The sequence below is a fragment of the Gobio gobio genome (assembly GCF_949357685.1).
Source record: "Gobio gobio genome assembly, chromosome: 12".
NCBI lineage: Eukaryota > Metazoa > Chordata > Actinopteri > Cypriniformes > Gobionidae > Gobio > Gobio gobio.
In genome coordinates, this window is record NC_137105.1 from 50,460,127 (window position 1) to 50,482,440 (window position 22,314).

Sequence of the window (22,314 nt, forward strand, 5' to 3'; positions counted from 1 at the left end):
AGTGGATGATTGCATGCAGGTGGAGGGTTTTAATTTGATGTACAATCTCCTGACAGCTCGCCCGCTAGCAAGGCTGACCCATATGGTAGCGTTACATTTCTGTATTTCATGGTGAGGACATCAGTAAAATTTCTGCAATTTACTTGCAAAATCAAATTACTATCTGAATAGGCAATTTATTGAGATAATCCATATTCTTTGCTATTCAGCATAACAATGAAAATATATAAGAAATAAAACTTTCTTTTGAGGACAGATTGCCCACATACAGTCACATGTAGTCTTTTATTGTTGAGTGGCAAAAATGGATTATAAAAGAGAACAAACTTAGTTTTTCATAGATAATTTTGTATTCCCAAGACTTTGTCAAATGTCATATAGTAAAGGAGCAGCAGTCACTGTAAGTAGATGGACCAGTATATGATGTTGAAGAGTGTGTATGCTCCAGGGAAGATAACCCGCGAGTATTTGTCTATGGCATGAGTGTCTATAAATAAGCTGCTGTTTGAGGTTACAACAGGTCTTTGAGCTCCCTGCTCGTTATCCATGACCAGATGAACCAGGAACTGCTCCTGTTTGTCCCCGTTCAGCTCCGACATGCCGTAGTTTCCTGTGGTCATCATGTCCATGTCACTGTAGCTGCTGCTCATCATCATCTGACCAGGATGGGTCATTCCACATGTGCATTGCAACTGCTGGATTATACAAGCACATAGTACATGTAATATTACAGTGCGTACTGTGAGTTTAAATCACATTGATCAGATAACATTTCCATCACATTTATCAGTCAGTAGGACCGGCTACATTTGGTGCCGTGACCCGGGTGAGAGTGAGGTTTAGGGGGACGAGTGTAACTGTCGTAGACCAGTAAGAGCTGTGCGTGTAAACCTCACTCCCCTGATCTCGAGAGACGCTCTAGTGACTGACGCTAGTAGCTGCGATCTTTAGCCTCCTTGATAAAGCGCCCACCTCCCACACCAGAGACCATGGTTCGAATCCCACTCGGAGCGGGTCAGTAGGGCCGGTTACATTTGGTGCCGTGACCCGGATGGGAGTGAGGTTTAGGGGGACGAGTGTAACGGTCATAGGCCAGTAAGAGCTGTGCGTGTAAACCTCACTCCCCTGATCTCGAGAGGCGCTCTAGTGACTGACGCTAGTAGCTGCGATCTTTAGCCTCCTTTGTTAAAGCGCCCACCTCCCACACCAGAGACCATGGTTCGAATCCCACTCGGAGCGGGTCAGTAGGGCCGGTTACATTTGGTGCCGTGATCCGGATGGTAGTGAGGGGGGTAAGTGTAACTGTCGTAGGCCAGTAACAGCTGTGCGAGTAAACCTCACTCCCCTGATCTCAAAAGACACACTAGCGACTGCACTAGATCCTACAGTCTTTAGCCTCCTTTTTAAGCCTGGAACACACCAAGCCAACTAAGTTTTCTCTGTGTGTGCCGCACCGTCGGCTGACGTTGGTACTTGAGGGCTATTTTTCAGCCAATTCGACATGTTGAATCGGCGTCGGCACTTGTCGGTCAGTCGGGCCATTTGATCATTCTGATTGGCTGTTCTGCTAGCGAACCAGTGCATGAGAAAGAAAAATAACAGAAGTGACCGTCTGTGGTGAGCGAGATTATGAGGTGCTTTGTTTATATCCCTGTAGCTCTTCCGGATTCCTGCTTTGAATAACGAAAACAGATACTGCCACCAGCTGGTACAGAAAGCTATTCACTATTACGCTGGCGCAGAACGGACGTGCTACTTGGCCATCGGATGTCGAGCGTCTGCTTGGTGTGTCAGGGCAACTTTGGACCCAGGCGCTGCCAACGTGAGCCAATTCAGCAGTCTGCTTTCGTTGCTACTAGTTGGTCGGCATCGGTTTGGTGTGTTCCTTGCTTTAGAGCGCCGGCCTCCCACGCCGGAGACCTCAGTTCGAATCCCACTCGGAGCGGGTCAGTAGGACCGGTTACACCTATAAAACCTACTGTATGAATTATTTTACTGATATAGACATAAGAATAACATCTATATTGTTAGTGATGTTTTAAGATTATCCATACATCTTTTTTTACCATCAGGCTTTTAAGGGAATGTTTATCTCTCTTTATTTGTTTTGCCCTCCACAATAAAAACTACAGAGATCATGAAACTAAATGCACATTACATATTTGCTAACACTTTATTTTGATGGTCCCCTTTGAAAATTCTGTCGACTATAAGTTACTCTGCAACTACATGTCAACTAACTCTCATTAGAGTATTAGTAGACTATCTGCTTAATATCTGCTAACCCTTTGTGTCAGTCCCCCAACTGATATTCTACTGATTATAAGTAACTTTGCAACTACATGTCAACTTATTCTAAACCTACCGGTCTACTAATTCTCTACTAACACTCATCAAAATACAGTGTAAACACATTTTTCCTCAGTTTGGGGCTTTGTTTTAGCTCCATAAAAGCCTGATGTGTCAAACATGATACTCAAAAAACATATACAAATTGTGTTGTTCAGGGGTCTATTGGCTTGTGGATAAAAACTGTTTGTGAGTCTTTTTTTTCTTGATTTCACACTATCTAAAGTGTCTTAGCTTACCCTGTTGCTTTGTACTTTGCGCTCCTGCACAGTGGACAGGTAATTGACAGCGGCGTACTCGATCACAGACAGGAAGACAAAGACGAAGCTGACCCACAGGTAAATGTCCACGGCTTTGATGTAGGAAACTCTGGGCATGGAGGCGTTCACTCCAGTGATGATGGTGGACATGGTGAGCACCGTCGTAATGCCTACAAAGAGATCCGGCTGATCAGTTTATTCAAAAGTGCATGCTGCAAAATGTGTACTTTGGAGCAGGCTCTTCAGTGTGTGTTTCATTAGGCGTATTCAATAGTTCTCAGCATGAGGAACACAATTCATTTCAAACATCTCACCCAGAGGAACCCTGGCAGGAACAGCTCGCCGGTCGATCCAGAAGGACACCCATGAAAGCATGACCATCAGAGTGGCGGGAAAGTACGTCTGAAGCAGGAAGAAGAAGATATGACGACGCAGAGTGAAGTTGATGTACAGACGATTGTACCAACCTGCAGGAGAAGATTGAAGGGGTTTGCAGTTTAAAGGTATGTTTACACTACACCGTTCAAAACTTTTTATGCGTTTTGGCTGTTCGTTTACATGACAACACATTTTGGGGGCCTAAAAACCAAGCGGCAACCTTCTGGTATCTCTCTTGAAGCCAACACGAAAGTGACTTAAACTGTAATTCATGGACTGGCCACTAGAGACAGGCTCCAGAAGGAGCAGAATCTCATTGAGCTCATGTTAAATTGCCCAACTTTACAGCAGAAAAACACATGTTTACAGTCTGGGACAAAAAGTGGTTTCATCTATATAGATAATTTTGCCCTTCATGACAACTATGAAGGGGGTGCTTTTTATTTTTATAACTCATCTGTTTAAACGATATTAAAGGATTAGTTCACTTTTAAATACACTTTTGCTGATAATTTACTCACCCCCATGTCATCCAAGATGTCCATGTCTTTCTTTCTGCAGTCAAAAAGAAATTAAGGTTTTTGATGAAAACATTCCAGGATTTTTCTCCATATAATGGACTTCAATGGGCTCCAAACGGTTCAAGGTCCAAATGACAGTTTCAGTGCAGCTTCAAAGGGCTTTAAACGATACCAGATGATGAATAAGGGTCTTATCTAGCCAAACTATCAGTTTCTGCGAGAAACCGAGCAGTATTTATGCTATTATTTTACCTCTTATCAGACAAACGTGATCATCTCTGAGCTCAGCCATAACTTCCGCTAAGTGAGGTCAAAATACGAGCGTGGCCATAGATGTATACTTAGATGCCTCATTAGCGCTTGCACGGATCAGTAGAATGAGGCATCTACGATCGATACATCTATGACCACGCTCGTATTTGACCTCACTTAGCGGAAGTTATGGCGGAGCTCAGAGATGATCACGTTCGTCTGATAAGAGGTAAAATAATAGCATACTGCTCAGTTTCTCGCAGAAACTGATGGTTTGGCTAGATAAGACCCTTATTCATCGTCTGGTGTCGTTTAAAGCCCTTTGAAGCTGCACTGAAACTGTCATTTGGACCTTGAACCGTTTGGGGCCCATTGAAGTCCATTATATGGAGAACAATCCTGGAATGTTCTCATCAAAAACCTTAATTTCTTTTCGACTGCAGAAAGAAAGACATGGACATCTCGGATGACATGGGGGTGAGTAAATTATCAGCAAAAGTTTATTTAAAAGTGGACTAATCCTTTAAGCCTTAAATTTATGCATAATTAAGGGTGTGGCCACTTTGAGTGACAGATGGATTGCTGCCGCTTTCACTACTAGCCGTTTGTCAACCAGGCACCTCAGCTCCACCCACATCCCGCCTCTTTGCCCATTTTCGGGTCAAAATGACCCAATGGAAGGATGAGGCCTATCCTGGAGCTCTGCACATTTTGTATGTCTCCCTAATCAAACACACCAGATTCAACTCATCAGCTCATTAGTAGAGACTCGAGATGGTTGTCAGATGAGAGACATCCAAAATGTGTCCTGTGGAGGCACTCCAGGACCAGGGTTGGGAAGCATTGCCCTAACTGTACCGGAGATCCACTCGTCAGTACCTGTGCTGCTGTAGAAAGCTAGTTTTGTGGTGGTGTGAAACTCCTGAATGAGGAACTGAGACAGAGAGATCTTCTCATCCGTCTGCAGAGATTTGTTTCCTCTCTTCCAGTACAGCATGAGGTCGTCATCAGTGTAGGCGTCTGCAAAATAACACAAATACACATGAACTCAGACACTAGAAATGTTTAATTCAGTCAAATCGATCATGTTGTGTTTAGACTCACAGCTCTCAATCTCCAGCGAGCATGTCTGGGTGTCCAGCGGAAAGTGGCTGAGATCCATGTTGCACATCGCTGTGACCGTGACCCTGTTGAGAATGTTTTAAAACTTGTGTCACAGATATATAGAACAAATACACTATATAGAAACCGTCTTCTTTATTTTAGTGATGTATAGCCCCGTCAGGGCAGCAGTGCAGCCTTCCCCCCTCTTAACATTTTCATATTCTTCCATAAAACTCCCATGAAATCATTTATATGATTAAAATTGCAGTAACACTTTATTTTAGGGTCCAATTACCCCTATTAACTAGTTGCTTATTAGCATATTACTAGGATATTGTCTGTTTATTAGTTCTTATAAAGCACATGTTAATGCCTTATTCTGCACAACCTTAGTCTACATCCCTTAATCAAACCCCAATACCTAAACTAAACTACCTTACTAACTATTAACCACTTCAGCTCTGCAGCATATTTAGAATTTTTTAGAGAATTAGGCATATCTGAATTTTAAAAGAGCGCCCTACCCACATACATTGGAGTAAATGGATAAAAATGTATCTCATTTTACAGAAAACACTCTAAATTTTAACACAGTGGTGGAATATTGCATATATTATATTGTATTTATTCACAATTTTATGATAAACATAGATACAAAGTATTTTTTTTAATTAATTTGTTATTTGAAAAGCTATAATTTTTTATCTGTTTGGTCTTTTTCCCTTCAGAAAGTTTCTGTGGATTCCACTCTACATCCCTTAATCAAACCCAATACATAAACTAAACTACCTTACTAAGCACTCAATTTAACTTTCTCACACATGTAACAACACTAATTTTATGTTTTAAAAGAAATTATAAGTAAACGTATTGAAAATTATTGCTTCAGTTGATGTTTTGCTAGACAGAACCATATATTTTTACAAGCAGAAAGTGTTTTTTGTATAATTAGAAGGTTCTATCTGCATTTGACCTGTTCCATAAATCCCCATTTACAAACTTGAGAGGATTTTGATATTGTACATTTAGAATACATTTAGGGTCTCTGTCATTTTCATGTATAAAAGAGACTTGTTCACCATATCATTTTTGCTATGGAATGCAAAATCTTTGGAGCTCAATATCTCAAAACGGCTCAGAATGCAGAGGGGAATGAAAGGTAATAATCAGCATTATGCATTCACATTCGATATCATGACCGTTTTCTGCAGAAGTGCTTTATAGATGAAATTAATAATTGATCTTTACAACGGATCTGAAAGAACACTGAACTGACTTCAGCAGAACAATGACACTTTCTTTTTTCCTGTTATGTATTGTATAAAGCACTATATTAATAAAGGTGACTTGACACTGAGCTGTTAGATAAATACGTTCTAGTGACGTCCTTGTGCAATGACATAAAAGAACCGCTGAATTGTTTTTTTAACTGGTTAATTGAAACAAACCATCCGAAAGAATCTGTTCGTGGAAATAAATCACACTCACTATTAGTGAGCTAGAGGCTAATTAATGATTAGATCTGTTGAACTGAAAAGGCTCTTAAAGAGGAATCGATTCCAAACTCTCGATAAACCAATGACAAGCATAGATACATACAACAGAACAAAGATACAAATGAAATAAGCAGTCATAATGTTATGTCTGATCGGTGTATATATTGTTTAGTTCTTCTGTCATCGTCTTTGTTGGAAATATGGTTATGCAACAGAAAAGTAAAGAAAGAAAAAAAGAAAGAAAAGTGGGTGGAATACTTTCTGAATGCACTGTGAATAGCAAAACCCTATGGATCAGCCATCTGGCCTGGGATAAAAGGACAGATCCCGGATCAAACGGTTGAGAGGGAGGAGCTAGTCTTCGCACAACGGATTGATTTATAGATTGTAAGTCGAGATGTACATAGAAGAATAAAGTCATTTTGTCCAGCAGACTGTGTATGGGATGGATCTGAGATTAAAGCTCACCAATGAGCCAGCTTTGTGTCTGAATAAACATGTGGGTTGCAATAATCCCACAGATTCCCGCATATTAATCCACACGTTCACTCATCTCAAGCAAAAACCAGAATCAGCTCCTCCTGGAGAAGTCAGATATTTGTCGGTAAAACGTTTGAATATAGCAATCATGGAAATCCTAAATGCCAGTGTGTTGGTTTATATCGGAAAATTAGAGATCGTTTTGAGTCTCTCCCACTGATTAGATTCACACTCGGCTGTCATACAGGAAAGCTGGACGGGACATAGCTCTTCCGATGGCTGGCAATCTGTTTCTTGAGCTTTGATCGGGATTAAATTGAGTTCAGAGCTTTGTTGTAACACAAGATCATCAGCGGGATTCGTTACCTCAAGCTGTAGAGCACTTTGCCATTGGGATGCACTCGGAGCATGACGTTCTCCGTGGTGGTGTCATGGATGAAGGATCGTTTGGAATGGACAAAAAATATGTCAGGAACCCAGATTTTCTTCACCAGCCGGCCGTCAAAGGTCATGCTCTGGTTGGTGTTGCTGGGAAAGGACAGTCGCTCGTCCTTCCAGTAATGTCTCAGGTACAGGGTCATGGTGAAGTCCTGCAACATACAATACAATCATACAATCGTAACAACTGATTCAAATCATTAGCCTCATTTCTATCCCTAGAGCCCTCGATAAGAAAGACAATGCATCTAGTACCCCTTTGCTGGTGCTGGTGCTGGTTCGGAGTTTCAAATCGGTTCTTTGTCTTTCCACACCCAAAGCACCAGCTCTGAACCAGGAAAAGTGGTTCTTAAGTAGCACCAAAACATTGCTGGGCTAGAAGTAAGAAGCACTTGCGTCAGGGGCTGGGTTACCGTGACCAACAAGACCAACACAAGATGTGACCGCCATTTTTGAAATAGCAGCTAATGGAGCTAATAGCTGCTCGATTGTAGTCAGTCCTTCCAGAAAAATGCGGCTTATTTTTGTGATTGTTGCGGCGGGCAAAAATCCTTGATTATGCGGCACGTTTTCTTAAAAAATGCGATGGAAAATGCGGGATATTTATGCAATTTTATGCGATGAAATCGCGGGAACTTGCAAAAACTGCGGTTTGATGAAAAAGAGAAAAAAAGCTCTACATCAATGAAAGTGCTGGGAATATTTTTTTCATCTTGTTATATTGAAGACCTTAATAAACACACTCAAATTTACAAAACATTGAGTCAAACAAGTTCTGTAGCTTTACAAAAGGAATATGCCACAACTTCTGAAAAAATGAATAAATAACTTCCTGTTTTACAGAGGTAGCTACACATTTGAGTGCTTCCAATGCACAAAGTGCAATCTCTTAAAGGGTTAGTTCACCCAAAAATGAAAATTCTGTCATTAATGACTGACCCTCATGTCGTTGGACACCCGTAAGTTCATCTTCAGACACAAATGAAGATATTTTAGTGTAAATCTGATGGCTCTGAAAGGCCTCCATTGGCTCAATGCACTTTACACTCTCAAGACCCTTAAAAGACGTCGTTACAAAGTCCATCTCACTACAGTGGTTCTACAATAACTTTATGAAGCGACGAGAATAGTTTTTTTTGTGCGGAAAAAAAACCTAAATAACGACTTGATTAGTGATGACCGATTTCAAAACACATGAAGCTTCGAAGCGTTATGAATCAGTGAGTCGATTCATGATTCGGATTGCGTGTCAAACTGCTGAAATACGTGACTTTGGCGATCCGAACCGCTGAATCGACTCACTGATTCATAACGCTCTGAACCGCTGAATCGGCTCACTGATTCATAACGCTTCAAACCGCTGAATCGACTCACTGATTCATAACGCTCCGAACCGCTGAATCGACTCACTGATTCATAACGCTCCGAACCGCTGAATCGACTCACTGATTCATAACGCTCCAAACCACTGAATCGACTCACTGATTCATAACGCTCCGAACCGCTGAATCGACTCACTGATTCATAACGCTCCGAACCGCTGAATCGACTCACTGATTCATAACGCTCCGAACCGCTGAATCGACTCACTGATTCATAACGCTTCAAACCGCTGAATCGACTCACTGATTCATAACGCTCCGAACCGCTGAATCGACTCACTGATTCATAATGAACCGCTGAATCGACTCACTGATTCATAACGCTCCGAACCGCTGAATCGACTCACTGATTCATAATGCTTCAAACCTCTGAATCGACTCACTGATTGATAACGCTTAGAAGCTTTATGATGCCTTTGTTTTGAAATCGGTCAACACACCGGGAAACTGCTTTGTGTGGACTTTTGGTGTTATTTTTGTTGGCAGATGGGAATTTGCGCGCTTCATCATGGTTTCACCGATATCTATGGTTTCACCACGGGGTTTGCAGCTTTTCGATGACGTTCACGTCGGGTAATAACGTCACTTCAAAACGTTCCCATGGCAATAGGGGGAAATGTGTGAAGTAAACAAACATTTGTCAACTTTCTGCTAATATATATTACTTTTTTGCAACAAAAATGCGGGGATTATGAAATCATGCTAGCCCCGCATATTTTGCGGACTTTGGCTGATTATGCATCAAATCATGCGATCAATCAATCTCGTTTTTCTGGAGGGACTGTGTAATCTCCGTCTATACAAATCACGGCGAGCTCCACAAATGCGTTGGATTATGTGTTTTGATGCCGATGTAGGATCGTAAAGCCATGAGCATCAATAGTAACGCAACGTCCGCCATTGTTGATGGAAGGCTTGTTCGAGATGCTGTGCAGACCGATCGCCGTATGACAACGAGTCCAGCGAGAGCACACGACTCCTTATGCTTTTGAATCACTCTTGCTGTGTTTTGATATCACACTGATCGGTCTGCGCAGTGCAGATGCATCTCAAACACGTCTGGTGTGTTTGTGTTTCCCGCTGAGAAAGATGAGACGTATACAGTGGCTCTGTGGCGGCTCTCTAGCCCGAGGAAAGGCAAACCGGTTCTTAGAAGACTCGTCAGTCGAACCATCTCCGAACTGGCACTAGCACTGGCTCTGAACTAGCACCGCTTCATTCTGCTGCTTGGAAATGTTGAATTAGAGCTCTTGCTCTCAAATCTTGTGGCATTTCAGATCATGATAGCACTGAATCATTAGCCGCAGGAACTTTCCTCAGTAACTAGGGACTTTGGGGTGGTACTCTGTGTGTTTTCGACTGCAGGGACCAGGGTCTAATGGCGCTTTTCCACTACACAGTACCAGCTCGCCTCGACTCGCCTTTGTTTGGTTTTCCACTGTGTAAAAGTTGTACCTGTACCTGCTTCCAGATACTTTTTTTCGCATCACCTCCGGCGAGGTTTTGAGTGAGCTGAGGCGATACTAAAATGTGACGTGAAAACTCGGCAGATGCTGATTGGTCAGAGAGAATCGTCACTATTCAATGCGTCATCATTGCACGCGCCAGACGGAGTATCCTGAATAACCCCGCCATTTTAAAATAGTTTGGCCAGAGATTGCGTGATATACCCATTACTATTATGGCAACTAGGAAGAATACGCCGTGGTCAAACGAGGAGGTTTCCTTTGTTTATTTGCCGAGTGTTTAGATCACGTGACCACTAAACAGCCAATGAGAAGTGTTCGAGTTCGGCGTAGAGGTCTCCGGTAAAAGCTGCAAATCTTTCTGTGATTTAATTTAGTTTAAAGCCAGTTAAACAGCACTGACTTAATCAACAACACCAACGTGCAAATCAGGAGAAACGCTGAGCAGATTCAGTTAAAATACTTTTCAAACAACAATTCTCCAACATTTATCATGGATTTACTGTGGAAATATCTCATTTTATTTCATTTGTAATGTAGACATGTATTAAATGAGTAATAAAGGCCAAATTAAAGACTATTTTTGTCATAAACTTGCAGTTGTGCATTTGTATTTATATGTTTATAGACCATAAACCCATTCTAGATATAGAAATAATATTTTTTACTTTTTACCATGCAGTGAGGTGCCATGTGTGCACTGCAAAAAATCTCTTATTAAGTTTTTTGGCTTGTTTCATGTCTAAATATATCTTTAAAAAAAAAATTAAATAAAGATGCATTTACTGTTAAATTACAAGATATTTTTTCTTGTTTTCTGGAAAATAAAATGAAATTGAAGTGAGTTTTTGCTTAAAACAAGCTAATATATCTGCCAATGGGGTAATAAAAATAACATTGTTAATAAAAATAATATTGTTTCTGTTTGCAATCTTCTTTCTGTAGTAAACAGAAACAAGATTTTCCTTACCCCATTGGCAGATAATTTAGCTTGTTTTAAGCAAAAACTCTATTCCTTTAGATTTTTTTACCCAGAAATCAAGAAAAATTATTTAATTTTCCTTAGTAAAAGCATCTTGATTTAAGAATTCTTAGATATTTGGACTGGAAAATATCTGTGGTTTTGGTTTTTGGCAGTGTGGATTTACCTGTGGTGATCTAAATAGAGTACTCGTTAATTTAAATAAGAATAGAGTTCTAACTCACTAATAATATTTAAATTTCACCCATTAAAACTTTTTGGTTGATGAAAGTTTTACATATATTGTTAAATATCTATAAATTTACATCTGGGGCCTATCTCAAGCTACTCTACTGTCAGCTCAAGCTTTTGTCAAATCTGTCATGTTTCCAAGAAACAAAACATGTTAGTTTATGTTCATATATATATATATATATACATATATACAGAACCGGCCCCTGGGTGTGTCCACAACATCGAATCTAGCCCCCTTTTTAAAAAGTTTGTACACCGCTGTACTATCTGCAATGGAAAATGGAGCGAAAAGCGAGCCGAGGCGAGTCGAGTTGAGCCGGTACTGGTAATGGAAAAGCACCATAAATGAACCCCTCAGAAAGTCCCAGGTCATGAGGTAGCATTTTTTCAACGTTCAGGAACTTTTGGGGGTGGGGCGCTGAGCGTGCTGATTGGTTGAGTTCACGCAGCATTTTATTTCAACCCCCAAGTCTGTTGCGTTGCGTGCAGTGAGAGTTGTTTGCTACTCGAATCAACAATGGAGTTTAAAAAATACAATCGATGAACCGTCGACGAGGTTCAGGCTTTATTAAGCTTATATGAGGAGGACGAAATCCAGTGGGAACTGGAGAGTTGCGAAGCTTCACGGTATTTTAGACCGCGATGGAAACGCAGACAGCAGGGGAAAAAATTTCCTGGGACAAATTGTTCTGGGTAATTTTGGTGGAAAAACGGCTATCCATAATGCAAGAGCTGTAACACTGCAAGACATGTGTCAACATCCTACCATATCAACTTCAGAGATGGTGTCCAGACTCTCAAGCTGAACATCAACACCCACAGGTATAGCAGGACCTGAAATCAAGCACAATTATTCCTTTTCAAATCATAATACATCAAACTAAAGTAAGGGATAATCCACGGCTATCTGTGCATTAAACGATTTGAATGCATGATGTGGAGGCAAAGAACCACCCAACGCAATTTACATAATTTAATCACAGTATGTTTATTGAACAAAAATGAATTCTACTCTACTCAAAATAAACAGAAAATAGTTCAAACTTTGCTAAAGTGATATTTTATTATTTTAACTGCAGTATTTGTATCAATACTGTTGGTCTTTTATTCATCCCATACATTTAGAAGATTTTTAAACAAACAAACCACTTTTATGATTTATTTTCACACAGAATATGTTGCTCCATCAATGTTCTATAAAAAATATACATATTTGTTTCTAAAATCATACACAGAGCCTCTTCCTGTCACAATTCACCAGTGTGAGTGCCCGTGATCACCACCAGAGGGCACTCCAACCCGGACTGTCATTTCATCAAAAACTACATTACCCATAATCCTTTGCATGGACTCATCATCACTCATTGTTTGCACCTGTTTCTCATCACCTCATTACCCCATTACCCCAGCCTATATAAACCATGTTCACCGTCATTCACTGCGAAGTCTTGTTTGTTGTAAACTGCATTTCTGAGCGTTTCCCTGGTTTCTTGTCTTGGTTTTGGATTACTTGCCTGTTCCGTGGATTACCCTTTTGCCTGTCTCTCCTGTCTTGATTGCCTGTTTGGACTGCTTGCGTGTGTATGACCTTTTGCCAGTTTCTTGACTACGATTGTGGACTACCCTTTTAATAAAGCTGCGTTTGGATCCTCAACCTGTTAAGTCTCGGAGCAGTACGTTACACTTCCACTCGCTCACTTTATAGTAGTAGATGTTGAGTCTTTGAAGAATGCTGTGGGGTTTAAGATCTATTGCAAAACTGAAGCATCTCCTTTCAAGCAAAGATTTAGAAGTTGTGATTTGTGCTCTTGTAACATCACGATTAGATTATTGCAACTCTCTTTATTCCGGTCTCCCTCAGTCTTCATTATCACGGTTGCAACTTTTGTTGACAAGACGGAGGTCGCTTTATGAACGGGGCATGCCGTAAGAGGACAGTGGCCTGGCAGATGGTCCCTTAGTGGGATTTGTCTATGGTCTCCCTTTCTCAACACACTTTTGAGCCGTTAGAAGGCATCAAGTTGAAGTTTCTCTCTCTTAAGATGGCACTGCTTGTAGCGCTGGTGACAGCTAAGCTAAGTGAGTGACTTACAGGCCTGTCTTGTTTGTTGTTTTCTCCAGGGCTCATAAAGGTTTCTTTTCGCCCTAACTGCTTTCGTACCAACAGTGGTGGACTCGGCTTATAGATGTCCAACTGCAGAACTCAACAGCTTTCCACCCTCCTCTAATCTTTTCTCTGGAGGATGAGAGATTGAATTCATTATGTCCTGTACGGGCGCTGCGTGTGTGTGTACGCGGAGAAGACAGCAGGTTTCAGGAAGAACTACCAGCTTTTTGTTTCTCAGGCTACTCTTCGCCAAGGGAAGCCATTGCGCGACTGTCCCGCTGAATTGTTGATGCTCTCTAGCATAAAAATGCAGAGGATCTCAACCTAATTTCTCACGCTCTCACACTAATTTAACGGTTATTAACTACTTGCTTATTAGCATTAGCATACTTATTAGCATACTTATAAAGCACATATTAATGCCTTATTCTGCACAACCTTATTCTACATCCCTTAAAGCTACACTGTGTCATATTTTCCCCCATCTAGTGGTGAAAAGGTATATGACCATCCAGTGAATATTAGTTTCTGTTCCTCTCGATTCCGATTTCGTTTTAACTCCTACGGTGGCCGATTTAGTCCAAGATTAACATGGCTTCCAGCTCGACCTCGTCCACATTCGACACGGTGCCATTGAGTGTTAAAACGCCAAAGGCGAAGCTTGAATTTACGGGTATGTCCCTCTTTGGCTAATGTACTTTCAAGATGGAGGAGCAACATGGCGACCCGCATTCGAACCCTCACCCGTATGTATTTTCAATGGCATATTATAAACTTACGAGAATACTTTATTACTTGAAAGAAGTAAATATACATTAATGAGCACATATATTTCTGAAAGAACTAAGTGTTTTTAGCTAAGAATAAACTAAAAAAGTTACACAGTGTAGCTTTAATCAACCCCAATACCTAAACTACTACCTTACTAACTATTAACCACTTCAGCTCTGCAGCATATTTAGAATTATTTTGAGAATTAGGCATTTCTGAATTTAAAAGAGCGCCCTACCCACATACATTGGAGTAAATTTATAAAAAATGGTCTAATTTTACAGAAAACACTCTAAATTTTAACACAGTGGTGGAATATTGCATATATTATATTGTATTTTTTCACATGAATTTTATGATAAACAAAGATTAAAAAAAGGCATTTTTTAAATTAATTTGTTATTTGAAAATCTATAATTTTTTATCTGTTTGGTCTTTTTCCCTTTAGAAAGTTTCTGTGGATTCCACTAGGTGTCAGTAAACAGGGGGGAAATAATTTTCTTGATATCTCCTTCCAAAAAAAGTTTTTGAGATTAATATGTGCAAACTATATAATCGACATTGATTTTCCATAGCCGCTGGGAAATCGAAAAGAAGGCTCCGCCTCCTCAACTTTGTAAAGGGAGATCTCGGGCTCTGATTGGTCTAGAAGCATGATCGACATGTCAGCTGAGATACTCAGCTTTTTTGACGTATGACGCAATACTTGATGACGTCATTAAAAATTGGGGCTAACAAAGACGATCAAAACTAAGGATAATAATGCAGAGTATTTGTCTGCATCACATGTTTTGATCTGGACATCTGTGACATATTACAGTGTCATTTGGCCATGCTCGCTCACAAACATGAGAAAATGGTCTCATTTTGAAGAAAACAACCTAAGGAACGAGCTGATTTAGCGCTTGAGGCTATTAGCTCCACAACGCGTTAGTGATTCGAACAGGAATATGACTCATGTGTTTGCTTGTTCAAAGGAGTCATTTCCATCTTCGTGATTCTTTTGATAATAACGTTACTGTAAAGTGTTGGATCAGTGAAATATTCTTGAGCGCTTCCATTTGATATATGACTTTTTTTGGTGAGACTGTGTGATATAAATATGAAATTTAATATTATTCATATGATTTTCTCAAGGAGATTTTCTCACATGGGGGGGGGGGGGGGGGTCAAATTCAGACCTTATTATTTTTTTCTATGTAACATAAATGCAAAAGTGATTGGGTTATTAAGAAAGCTGAGGTTCTAATCTTTCAAATGATACCATATATGTCTAGTTTTGTGCTGCACTACTTATAGATTTTTTCAAATGATTATGATGATGCAATATTGGACCCACGGGTGGGTCGGAGAGGAGGTGCAGAGCTGAAGTGGTTTTAATAAACAGTAATTAGGAATTTATTGAGGCAAAAGTCGTAGTTAATAGTGAATATGTGTTCCTCATACTGAAGTGTTAGCAACAAAAAAAAATATTAAACGTGTGTGAAAGGCAAAAGACAATTTGTGAAAAACACTAAATGTCCTTTTTTTCACCTCTGGACCTCATATTCATAATCCTTAATCTGGTTTTGATCTGACCGTAGTATTTACAGTTTGTGTGATCTTTAGTGAAGATACGGGCCGATAAGTGAATGCTCGTGGCACAGAGCCACAGTAAATCAGTGTCATAATCTGCCATGAGCTTATGCAAAGCTGATTGCCTGTGATGTCAGTCCAAATCCTACATAAGTCCGAGTCTTGTGGTGTTTATTAAGATCTTGATATTTCATATCTGCCATTAATGCATTAAATTAAAATCAGAGGTTACTTATTAGTCCATATGCCCCACAAATAAAGCCAATAAAGTAATGCTTATTTTTTTAGACAACTGCCCATAAGTTCTACCTCTAGTGAGAATGGAAACTGTTCTCAACACAACGGTCAGGGCTCGCTTTCATCTGTTTCATTCTTGTCTCACCTCCGAAGCCAGGCCTCATGGTGAAGTCATGGTCATCTAACTTGAGGAGTTGTTCTGATTTCGTGACGGGAGCTTTTGTGACGTCTGGACCTCTCATCATTAATGTGCTGTTAAACAGAGAAATCAACATGTAAAGCAGGTCACAAAAACATGATAAAAATAGAGCTGCAAGCAGCAATTGAAGCACAAAGACACTGCAAGTCTGACTGCAACAATGAGCAATTAAAAGCATATTTGGAAAGCAAAATGGCGGAAAAATCAAATACAACCACTAGTAATGTGAGTTAATGGTTTATCAGTTTCAACCAATAGGTGGCGCTATGACCAAACTGACGTGGTGTGGTCAAGGTGAGGTGACAATGATAAGCCTCAGAGTCATTTTGGCATCATGCCTCAAATTTGTTGCTGCGGTATACGAAAATGGTTTTGTCTATCGTCACGAAATCCATAACTTTTTGTCGGCACAGTCTGAAGATGATACGATTTGATTTTGGTGAAAAAGTAGTTTGAAAAAGTAGGTTTTGAAATAAAATCAAAATGACCGACAGGAAGTTCGGCCAAATATGTTCTCGGCATGACCCAAGGAAACTATTAAGACCAGTTTAATTATACATTTTATCAAAAGATATTGGCATTTTTGGAAATTTCATTATATTTTTGACCACAAGGTGGCGCTGCCTCAAAACTTTGAGTATTATCAGGGTATGACGCCGAAGACACATACAGAGTTTCCTAATTATACGCTGATGCTTTCATAAAATATAGCATTTTTTGACAAATTTCAAAATGGCCGACGTCCAAAATGGCCAATATAGGAAAATCGTTTGACTCCAATTTTATAATTTTTGACCAACGCGTTAAGAAGTTATAAGCAAAAATACCACTAGGTGGCACTGTGCCAAAACTGTGCAGGTATCATCAGCCCATTCTTGTCATTACACATCGACTTGAATTCCATAACTTTTTGTTGGCATTGTCTGAAGATGATCTGGTTAAATTTTCATGAAAATTGGAGCAACGACCTACAAGGAGTTCGGAAAAAGTATGTTTTTGCAGAAAATTGCGGAAAAATTTGTTTCTAGCCCTTGCGTTTAAAAAGTTACTAGCACAAACGTAAGTCAAACTTTGAACAGGTGGTGGCGCTAGAGGGATTGAGTTAGAGACTCCAAAATTGCTATGGTGAATGTTTGGACTGTCTTCTATCTGTGTGCCAAATTTCACAACTTTTTACTATACGATTCTATGGGCTGCCATAGACTCAAGAGTGGAAGAAAAAAAAAGCGGAATAAGAACGCCAACGCATACAATAAACAGATTTTAAAAAATGCTATATTTAATGAACGCATTGGCATATCATTATGAAATTTGGCATGTGTCTTCGGCACTATGCACTGACAGTACTCAAAATGTTTCAGAGCAGTTATAAGGACATTTCCAAAAATGCTAATAATGTTTGATTACATTTTTCCTATTGTAAAGAAACTTTAAATATTCCTTGGGTCATGCCGAGAACATTGATACCAACTTTGCCATAGGTCCCCAAATCTTCTTGTCCTCCATTTTGATTTTATTTCAAAACCTACTTTTTTCTAACTCCTCCTAGACCGTTTGTCCGATTTTCAACAAAATCGAATCGTATCATCTTCAGACCGTGCCAATTTCGTGATTTCGTGTCGATAGACGAAACCATTTTCGTATACAGCAGCAAAAAAGTTGAGGTATGATGTCAAAATGACAAAGGAGAGGATCAAATTCCAACAGTAAAATCAAACAACTCAGGAGAACAATATCCAAGATGGGAGAACAAAAATCACTCTACATGCAACACGAACCGACAAAGACAACTGAAAACTCAGGGGTATAAATACAAACAGGCAAATAAATAAATAACTAAACGAGAAACAGGTGAAAATCATAGGTTACTATGGAGAAAAATTGGCATAATAAGTAACCCAGGAAGTGGGAAAATGGGGAATAATAAAGGCAGAAACAGAGCACAGGGAATCAATGAAATACAAACTAAAATACACAAAACGCAACATAAACCTTGCAACATGTAATTGTCTGTTAATCACATTATTTTTGCAATTTTGCATGTGAAATAATACAATTACTTAAATGTATTGTTACACTCATGCATGTTGGGGTAATGTTTTTTTTTTTTTAAATGAGTAAATGAAATGACAGGACAGTTGTTCTACCTGCCAGGTTTACGAGCTTCTCTCTCGGTTCTGGTGGTGTCTCGTTTGGATCTGACAAATGCAGGAAGTGACATTATCATTAGATATCAGAAACTCATTAGACACATTCATGAGTATGCTGTGTAAGCATGATGTTTAATATTAATCACTAGCCCCTTTAATGACGCCAGTGCTCGTGATGATCAAGCTTTTCTGCATGATTTCTGAAGATTCATGATTTGAGAATGTACCAGAATCTTGTGTGCTTTATAGAAATCTGACCATCTGTAGCCGTTCACATCAACAATGACAAATGTGTTTATAACTGATAAAATACCTAGAAATTGTTCTTTATGCTTCTTTGTTCTACATTTTTCAACAACTTTGAGGTTTAACCCTTGTGCGTCAATTAAAAAAAAAAAAAAAAAGTACACATAGGTCCATAAAGAACAAATATATGTGTCAAGAAAAATGTGAATCTTGGGAGCACAGACTTAAGTTTGGTCTCATTTTAAAGAAGTTATAGAGTTTCGGATGGGGATTTCGGATAACTTTTTTATATAAAATATATATTTTATTGAACATGTTGCACTCTAAAACTGCTAGAATATCAAAACCATAAATCTTAATAAGTTGTGTTCCAAATTCGAGGTTGATATCTCAAAAAATGAGCTTTCAGTCAGATTTTGTATGGGCGCAATACCAAACTTTCCCCATAAGCTCCACTGGTACACAGTGCTTGAATTTGTGATACACACACACACACACACACACACACACACACACACACACACACACACACACACACACACACACACACGCACACACGCACACACGCACACACGCACACACGCACACACGCACACACGCACACACGCACACACGCACACACACCATATTTTTATTACACACATAAAGACCACACTCTAACATCCATACCAACACACCCACATAATTATAGCTGCAAAATTTGTCGGCTCTATAATATGCAAAAGCAGAAAAAAATGGAATAAATGAGTATTTGCATTATTGGCCAAACCTGAGAAAATGGCACCATCTGGCAAAAAAAAATAGCAGAAATTTTAATTTTGAAGCCTTGCCAACAGAATGAAAGCTTATTAGCAAATATTGCATGATTTTATAGTTAAATGGCACTGGGATTAATAATTTTATGGCTTTCAATGGGGACAGTTTTGTCCTAATGGTCCTGAGAGGAACTATTTTGTGTTACTACACTCTAAAAAATGCTGGGTTAAAAATAACCAAAGTTGGGTTGAAAATGGACTAACCCAGCGATTGGGTTGTTAGTCCATTTTTGTAGTGTAAAATAAATTTATGAAAGGAAATGATGGCGAAATAGTAAAATTCCAATAAAAATACACACGTGCCGAAATGTATGCAGTTGCCGTTGACACAGGCAAAATTATCCCAAAAAAGCCATAAAATAGCACAAGGGTTAGATTAAGACAAGTACACTCTAAAAAATGCTGGGTTAAAAATAACCCAAGTTGGGTTGAAAATGGACTAACCCAGCAATTGGGTTGCTTTAACCCAGCAATTTTAGTGTACTTGTCTTAATTTAACCCTTGTGCTTGGAATTTTACTATTTCGCCCCCATTTCCTTTCATAAATCTATTTTACACTAGTAACACAAAATAGTTCCTCTCAGGACCTTTAGGACAAAAGTGTCCCCATTGAAAGCCATTATTAATCCCAGTGCCATTTAACTACAAAATCATGCAATATTTGCTAATAAGCTTTCATTCGGTTGGCAAGGCTTCAAAATTTAAACTGGGTTAAAACAACCCAATTGCTGCGTCCATTTTCAACCCAACTTGGGTTATTTTTAACCCAGCATTTTTTAGAGTGTAGGCATTCAAATGCACTCCTTTTCAAAGCTTTTTCCCCACATTAATTTTGAATTTAAACAGTGGTATTATTATTGTTATAATATGTTTCTTTTACTTTTATAGTTATTGCAACTATGGCAGAAATAGCTAAGTTGGAAACCAGAAATAGTTAATAACCTGCCATACTCATCATCACGTCTACATTCTCCGGGTTTTTCCCAGTCCTCCCATGAGTAAGGGCTGAATGCACGAGTGCTGATGCTCTCTCTCACCTGGTCTGACTGCAGGTCTGAAGCACCTGTCCGCGCGGACGCAGCGCTCCAGTGGAGAGGAAGCACGCGCAGAGCAGAAAGCACACATCCGCGTGCATGATGCCCACATCAACCCGAATCCTTTAGGAAGCGAATCCAATCAACAGCGCTGAATCCTGAGCACCCCACGCGGACGGTCCATTCTCGAGGATGGCCTGTGCCATCTGATGCCCTCGTGCGTCCAGATGCGTCTGATCTGCATTAATGTGAAGGTCAGATGAGCTGCTCGCCATCAGGAGGGGCTTTGGCAGGTTAAAGGGTGAAGTGGGCATTTGCTGACTGTATATTATGTAATGTTCTGCGGGTATTACGTGCTATTTGAATTAATCTTACATAATCCAGTGGTATAGTCGCTAAGCATTGTTCTAATTTCCTCCAAATGGGATATTTGTTGTTGTTGTTGTAAAAAATGCTAATATTCATTGTTCAGTCGTATTCGTGATATTGGCCTAAATTGAGTATAAATCGAAAAGAGCTCAAACATTTACAGGACTTTAGTGTAAAATGTTTCTGGTGATAAATTAGGCTTAATCATATTTTCTCAAACTATAAAAAACATGTTTTGCTTAAAAGCTTGAAATGAATGAATTTGTGCCTACATTTGCATTTCTGTACAAAACAAAATAAATGTATAATTATAAAAAATACTATTTTTGCGTGAATAATTATAAATTATAGGCTATATTTAATTATAAATAAATATTATTTGTATTTAGTTGTGAATAGTAAAGGAAAAGCAGTTAACAAATGTCTAGCATGTTCCTCCACCTCCAGTACTGAATAATACTCAGTTATAAAATAATTTTCAATTGTTATTAATTTGCTAATTATTGCTAATTGATTATTATTCTAAAATGTAGGCCTATAGAATAAATATGTGATACTATAGAATAAATATGTGTCCAAACTTTTCACTGGTTTAATGTTTGCACAATATAATAATAAAAAAACTAACAAAAATATGCATAATCTAACTGTACAACAATAAAAATATCTTAAGATTGACAGAACATATAAAACACCATAATATGAAAGTGCCATGACCTTTTCCTTTACACAGTATTTTACACAAGCAGACCAAATGCTATTGCAAAAGTCTGAGAGGTTGATAAATATATATTTTTAAATTATATTCCAAAATTATTTATTGTTATATAAAAATAACTTTTTGTTGCATGTATATTCAATTTCTGAATATAATAAGTTTAATATAATTAAACGCTGCATGACAATACAATTGAATCAAGCGGTTTTCCTTCAGCATTCGCATGCATTGCTTGTGTCTCTTGTACAAACACATTTGTTCTGATGAACTGATAGATTTCTCCATTGATTAGTCTAATTCAATTCCATTGTGCCCACTTTGATTGTGCCGTTGTAGGGCTGATGCTGAAAGGTTTTCCATCATTAAGGACAATTAGTAAACATTCAAATCTCTGAGCACAATCAGCAAACACTGTCTTCAGCTGTCATATCCTAGAGTCACCAGTGCTTATGAAATACTGAATGATTCAGAATTATGTCAGATTATGATTAGGTTGCAAACAAGATGCAGAATTTTAATAGGTAGAATTGGTCAGTCTCTATCAAAAGTGCTCCAAGGAAGTTTGACGAGTTTGAGGCGTTGACTTGGCCTCCAAATTCCCCAGATCTCAATCCAATCGATCATCTGTGGGATGTGCTGAACAAACACTTCCGATCCATGGAGGCCTGACCCTGCCAACTTACAGGACTTAAAGGATCTGCTGCTAACATCTTGGTGACAGATACCACAGCACACCTTCAGGGGTCTAGAG

The 22,314-nt window shown here is 39.2% G+C and overlaps 1 protein-coding gene across 1 annotated transcript; it reads right to left on the reverse strand.

Annotated features, from left to right (window-relative positions):
* Positions 1-158: 158 nt before the first annotated feature.
* gabrr1 (gamma-aminobutyric acid type A receptor subunit rho1) lies at positions 159-20,711 on the reverse strand. The gene is made up of 10 exons (XM_079831834.1): positions 20,480-20,711; positions 18,379-18,429; positions 16,178-16,284; positions 12,109-12,176; positions 7,207-7,430; positions 4,865-4,947; positions 4,640-4,780; positions 2,924-3,076; positions 2,589-2,779; positions 159-695 (listed from the first exon to the last, which is right to left on the reverse strand). Exons 1-10 carry the CDS (start codon positions 20,575-20,577, stop codon positions 396-398), a joined length of 1,416 nt encoding a protein of 471 aa, XP_079687960.1. The 5' UTR covers positions 20,578-20,711; the 3' UTR covers positions 159-395.
* Between the last annotated feature and the right edge of the window lie 1,603 nt (positions 20,712-22,314).